We start from the raw sequence: 6610 nt of genomic DNA, 5'->3' as shown, positions 1-6610 counted from the left end.
ACCCTTGTCCCTCAGTGGGATCGGGGGGGTTGCTGGTGCCCATCTCCAGCTAACGTTCCGGGCGAGAGGCAGGGTACACCCTGGACAGGTCGCCAGTCTGTCGCAGGGCAACACAGAGACACACAGGACAAACAACCATGCACACACACACTCACACCTAGGGGCAATTTAGACAGACCAATTAACCTGACAGTCATGTTTTTGGACTGTGGGAGGAAACCGGAGTACCCGGAGAAAACCCACGCATGCACAGGGAGAACATGCAAACTCCATGCAGAAGGACCGGGGCTGGGAATCGAACCCAGAACCTTCTTGCTGCAAGGCAAAAGCTCTACCAACTGTGCAGCCCACAGCCAAAATAAATAAGTGATAGATGTGTGATGTAGTGTTGTAATGTGCCAAAATGTGAAAAGGTCAAAGGTGTAAGAGTATTTTGTTAAGGCGCTGTAACTGAAAGGTCTTGCACACCTTGCTGTAAGCTAGCCTGGCAAAGGCTCGCTTGGCTTCGGTTGGCTCCAGGAACTCAATGATGGCGGTGAGGCCTGAAGGCGGCAGCAGAACTCGACCCAAAGAGCCGTGAGGCGAGAAAAGTTCTTCCAGCTCTGTCGTCGTCACTCCAGCAGGAAGGTTTTTTATGAGGATCACAGTTGTACTCCTTGCTGCTGCTGCCTGTACAAACATAACTAGATGTTACCAGACAAGTATGGATGAACTATACATAATCTCAGATTTTGTTCTCATAATTACTTGACTGAAGGAGTCTAGACAAACACTGTTGTCCAGCAGGAACTGTCGGGTTTCCTGGACAATCTCAGTTTCTCCAAGAGCCATCCGCACTGCAACACTTCCCTTTGACTCCTTTGGAAGATAATACAAAAAAATTTGTTTTGTTCATGCTAAACAACTAATACAATGATTTAGCATAAAAACCCCAAACGTAGGCTCGCTCACATGGTCTAAGACTTGGCTTTTTGTGGTGTTATATTTTTCAGCAATGGCATCGGCCACTGCACTTGTACCCAGAAACAAAGAGTTCCAGTTGTGTGAACTGGAAAGACAAAGAAAATTTGCGTGCAATTTAAAACAGCAACCAAAAAAATTATAAAAATTGAAAACGGCATATTATATTGTTGCTGACCTAGAACTCGAAGCTTTATTTTTAGCATCTTTCCGTCGTTTATATGATGAAGAACCAGGACCACCAGATTCTGAAGACTCAGACTTTTCCTTCTTCACAGTGGAGGGAAGAACATGAAGCATCCTACCCTAAAACCACAGGAAAAAACAACACATCCACTCACTAGAATTTAGAATCAGAAAACTTAAGAAATCATTTATAAATACCAGATGACATTTTTACACTTTCTCGATGCCAAAAAGCAATTTTAAGACACTATTTTCCACAAAAAATAAATAGTTGAAGTCACACCTCCCTAAAACACACATTTACCATTTGTGGATGACCATGTTCAAACATAAATGCCTGTCTGTAGCTGTGAACAAACGAAAAATTTTGTAAAAAGATCCTCTGTCAAGGAGAGTTTTTGAGCTTCATTAAAGTAAATAGATAAAGGGGGCAGATTTCTGCCCACATACAAAAAACAGTTTCTCAAAAACTCACAGATAAGGTGCAAAAACAACAGTTTATGCTAAGACGGATAGAACCAGTGGAGTAAGACAATCAAGGATACTGTTTGTGAGACTAAAGTGCTTCAGGTGTCAACATTTTATATTTTTTAATGTTTACATGTCTGCCGACATCAAGATCCCAACTCTTTCCTATTATATGTTTATCCTCAAAGTAGCTGCAGAAGAAATTCTTTTTTTCTCTCCAAACTCAAACCAAATGAATTAGCAAGTAGTTCAGTGAAATCCTCACAATTACAATACTGACTGATTATATGCTGAAAAGTGGGACTTTTAGCTGCTTCCATTCACTGCCGCTGTGTTTACATGGCCACTGCATGATGAGAAAAGTCTGTCTACCACAGTAACAAATGCTGGTCAAGAACAGCTGATATTACAAAGTCTGAGTTCTCATATAATCCAACATCTCTGAATAATTTCTCATGTACATCTTATGAGCATGAGAAAAACATAAAAGACTTCATCATCATTGTCCTCTTTTGGGCACTGATTCCTCAATTCAGAGTCCTGTCTATAACATTCACTCTCCTGCAACTTCAGTTGTGTTCTGCAGCAGTTCATAAGGCAGCAGTTCTGCTTCATTAAAGCATAAGGCAGTTCTGCTGCCTTATGAAACAACATATTTCTCAGTTTTAGACATGGAAAATAAATATAATTATCATCCGTCTGTAAACAACTGAACAAGAAAAAGCATAAAATTCCCTCCTCCCCCCCAAAAAACAGCTCATATATAAGTCCTAATCATTTTTTAAAAAGTAACAAAGAAATACCTGAAATATATGTCCATCCAACTTCGCAAGAGCTACCACAGCATTTTCTGGTATCATGTAGGTAACAAAAGCAAATCCTTTAGGTTTCTTGGTCAGGTTGTCAATAGGGAAGAGGATCTCAGATAAAGGACCTATAAAGTACAAAGAATCAGAAAACATCTAGCTGAGGAAAAAATATATTAGCAGGCAGAATTTAAATAATTATATATGTACTGCGTGTTCTTTAACTCACCATATTTAGCGAAAAGCTCTTTCATCTCTTCTTCTGTGCAGGTGTAGGGAAGGTTTCTGATGAAGAGTCGACCAGACTCTGAAACATCCTCCTCTTCCTCGTCCTCCTTCAGCTTCCTGGTGAAGTTTCTGTCAATTTCTTTGTCATTTTTGTTCCTCTTGCTTTTCGCCCCCGATGAATCAACGCGGAAGACTTCGATGTAACGACCCCCTGGAAAGTAAGCAAAGCTGCTGTTAAACAAAGACTACATTCAGATAAGCTGATGCAGAATCTCAAATGAACTCATGCAAGTGTATGGACATACGAGTAAATATGGATAACATATTACAGGGTGTGTTTAAGCTATTTGGACATTAGATCTTTAAAACAGATTTTGAAAACAGCTCGAAATCTACCTCATATAAACTAAACAAAAACAGAAGAAAAACCTTTTTAAAGTTAAATTAAAATGTTCTGATAAGAATAAAAGTAGGAAAAGCCCAGATTTCTTTAATTCATTTAAACCAGCTAAAATCACACACAGGTGTATCACATGAAGCCCAGATAATTATACAAAACTTTTGAGTGTTTGGTATGAATAGAAAACGCCTATATAGATAGAGTCTATTTATTTATTAGTACATTTTATTTGTGATTTAAGGATCCCCACTAGTTTCTGCCATATTAGAGACTGTTCTTCTTGGGGTTGACCCACAAACATTTCAATAAACTTAAACTCTTATAAAGCTCACAAAAAGCTCTTTTTAGTGGGAATAAAAACTGTTCCAGCCTGCAATTACTGAACTTAATCTTCAGCAAGTTCCACAGTCATATTCCACAGCATAAAATAAACAACATCAAAACAATAGCTAGAGGTGAAAGGTGATGAGATGGGGTCTTTATCTTAACTCAGGATTCACAAACTAGTGTTGCATCGAGTCAAATGACAAGCTGATGGATCCAGGTTTTGCCTGGAAAAAGTCTTTATGGTACATCATTCTTAAATGAGAGGAACTATTTTTTTTTGTCTTGATAAAACTCTCAGAGACGGCAAATACCACCCGTTTGTATATTGGTGGTGATTAATACAATCTTAATAGTTCCAAATTACTTACTTATTTATTGACTTCTTACCTATGTAGTCTTTGTTCTTCTTCAGAGCTTTCTCCACCTCCTCATCAGAGTGCAAGTCCACATACACATAACCTAAAGGAGCCACATGGAGCTTGTTTGACATAAGGACCTTCACATTGTTTATATAGAAACCATGTATATAAATTTTATATTTTTTTTTCCCACACACCGGTTCTGTTTCCAGTTTCGTTCCTCCCGATCCTGATGGCTGCAGGCCTCAGCGGAGTCATGAACTCTCGGATTTGTTGCTAACAGAATTTAACATGAAAAAAAGTGGAATAACAATTACGGCCTGTTTTTAAAGCAAAACATAGCCGGTGATGCGGTATAACTCACCTCTTTTATATTAAATGGGACGCCTCTTAGCTTCACTGTGAAGTCTGTCGTCGGCTCCATCTGAACAAAGAAATGTGGTTTTGAACACAGAACTTCAACCAAATGATTATGTCTAAGGTGTCGTTTCACCTAAATATACCTCCTGTTGGGCACTTTGTTTCTTATTCCCAGGGAAAGGTTTAGGCTTTGAGATGTTCTCTCGTTCACCGCTCTCATAGGCGCTGTCCCCATGCTGAACAGGACCCTCCTCCTCCTCTTCATCAGCTTCATTCTCTCCATTACTCTCCTCCATAGTTTGAGCCACCTTGGAGCGCAGGTAGTCCATATCCGACAGGCCGGACTTCAGGGCTTCTTTAGGGGCAACTAAAATGACAAAGATCTTCAAATTCTACTTGAACAGTACAACTGGACTATTTGTACTAAATTTCAGAAGGAAAAAAGAAACAACCAACCCTTATCTTCAACATCATCATCATCATGCTTCTCATCCTCTGACTCGTCTGAATCAAAGTTAAGGTAATCATCAGAGGCGGGCTTTTTCTTCTTCTGCTTTTGTACGCCTCCGGAGTCAGTCGGATCCTGAGCCATGTCATTTGCCCAGGTCTGGGCCTGGCTGCGGTTCTGATGCACTGACAGAAACTCATTAAATCCATCTTCTGCCTCCAGCTGACCCAGCACAAGAAAGTGAATATAAAAAAATATTATTCTAACAAAAACAGTAAAGAGTCACAAAGCGCTCAACGTTAGTGAGTGCTAACATACTACTGCTACTGTTTAAATCGTTTCTACATCTAAAATCTACAAGTAAGAAAAGTAGCTTAAACATTGTCATTTGATTTGTCTTTTTAACACATTTTTATGTTTAATAGCTACAGTGTAACTGGAAACACAGTTGTTTTTTTTTTACTCACATTTCCCAGTGCACTGCTGGTTTCCTTTTTCCCCGGCTTTTTCTGAATTTCAACACAAACAAAYAAGAAACATACAGTAGTTTATTCTGAAAATGTTTCACAAATTAGAGATGCACCAATAGATTGGCTCTGACCAGTGATTGGCAGGTTAAGTAATTGTCCTGTTTATGAGAGGCATCAAAAAGGAAAAGTCCTACAGAATCCCTTCAAATGTTCACTGCAAGAAGCAGGAAAAAGGTGTTTTTTTTTCCCTTTAAAGAAAAAGACACTTGTAATGAACTCTATTAATTTGTAATGAACTCTATTAATTTTGGTGATTGTTGCTTTACTTGTGCATCCCGTACTATGACATGTACACTCAGCCTTCCAATAACATCTTCTGCAAAGATTCAGCTTTCTTAACAAAGACATTTCATAAAACTAAATTTGGGGTTTACACACTTTTCATTTTATATTCTGATTGATTGAGATGCAACAATAGTTGTTGAATTAAATGAGCGTATATGTGTAATAGTCATTAGAAATTAAGTCAAATCTGGCTTGTAATCTGTATTAGCCAGTGAAAGCCAGGCAGGTTTGCTTGGGGTGTTTTCTCCAGGTTCCTGTCTGAAATGCCCTCTTACCTTCTTTTTGTCTGTGGTGGAAGCAGCAGCAGAGGGTTTATCCTGCTCTGAGCTCTGGGTGTGCTTACTCCAGGCTTTCCCTTTAGTGGGATCTCCAAACGCTTTACACATCTCCACCTAAACGTAGACGAACACCGTGCGTGCATGAATTAACAAACAACATGTATAACGCACCTATCTTCTTTTTAGGGTTGATGAAAATCTCACCGTTACTCTGGATGTGTCCACAAAGCTCTTGTTGAAATGTTTCAGCGCTCTGCTCGCATCCTCCTCGGATTTGAAGCCCACGAAGCCAAACTTTCGGAACTTTCCCTCTTTGGTGAACTTCAGAGAGCAGTCTGTGACGGTGCCGAAAGCAGCAAACATCGACCTGAACCTCTCCTCCTTCAGCTGGACACAAGAAAACATCATCAGATTATCTAAAGCTGATGTTTTTATCTATATTTAACAGAACGGGTTCTTACTTACCCCATTAGGCAGGTTTTTAACGATGAGTCTTGACATGGTTGTTGTTGTTGTAATTCGACTAAAACAGTCGGTATAAAGGTTTTAAATAAATGTCAACAAACCAGCGTGGAGAGGACATCTACATCGCCATATTGACATGAGGAGGAAGGGATTCATCCTCTTCCTTTTTTTTGTTTCTCTGTGGTTCGGCGGTGGTTACCGCCACCTGTTGGTCTGAGGGAGACATTACACGTTCAATGACCCCTTTCGCTCCCAGAAAACAAATTCAAACCCATTTTCTGGTCCTCCAAATCAATTCAATTACAAAAGAATACTTTATTGATGCCATGAGGGTGGGGCGGGCGGTTACATATAAATATATTAGATTGAATTAATCACCTCTTCCGTTTCATCAGGGTCCTTACAATGGAGAGCCTTTTTGCCATCCATCCATCCATTTTCTTCCGCTTATCCGGGGTCGGGTCGCGGGGGCAGCAGCTTCAGAAGGGAGGCCCAGACTTCCCTCTCCCC

General features: G+C 39.9%; 1 protein-coding gene across 1 annotated transcript in view; it reads right to left on the bottom strand.

Annotated features, from left to right (window-relative positions):
- The window catches only part of rbm19 (RNA binding motif protein 19), an 8720-nt gene extending 2478 nt beyond the window's left edge, over positions 1-6242 (bottom strand). Inside the window, exons 1-15 of the mRNA XM_008418746.2 lie at positions 6101-6242; positions 5840-6022; positions 5633-5749; positions 5010-5051; positions 4551-4764; positions 4238-4461; positions 4099-4158; positions 3932-4010; positions 3763-3834; positions 2650-2859; positions 2418-2548; positions 1139-1266; positions 952-1048; positions 748-858; positions 469-669 (exon numbers count right to left, since the gene is read on the bottom strand). Coding sequence (XP_008416968.1) covers positions 469-669; positions 748-858; positions 952-1048; positions 1139-1266; positions 2418-2548; positions 2650-2859; positions 3763-3834; positions 3932-4010; positions 4099-4158; positions 4238-4461; positions 4551-4764; positions 5010-5051; positions 5633-5749; positions 5840-6022; positions 6101-6136 — 1905 coding nt within the window. The 5' untranslated portion in view covers positions 6137-6242. The remainder of the gene's footprint in view (positions 1-468; positions 670-747; positions 859-951; positions 1049-1138; positions 1267-2417; positions 2549-2649; positions 2860-3762; positions 3835-3931; positions 4011-4098; positions 4159-4237; positions 4462-4550; positions 4765-5009; positions 5052-5632; positions 5750-5839; positions 6023-6100) is intronic.
- Positions 6243-6610: the final 368 nt, after the last annotated feature.

This window comes from Poecilia reticulata, linkage group LG9 (assembly GCF_000633615.1).
Source record: "Poecilia reticulata strain Guanapo linkage group LG9, Guppy_female_1.0+MT, whole genome shotgun sequence".
Classification (NCBI taxonomy): domain Eukaryota; kingdom Metazoa; phylum Chordata; class Actinopteri; order Cyprinodontiformes; family Poeciliidae; genus Poecilia; species Poecilia reticulata.
Note: the sequence above shows the minus strand (reverse complement) of the source record. Positions and strands in the feature narration are given on the sequence as shown.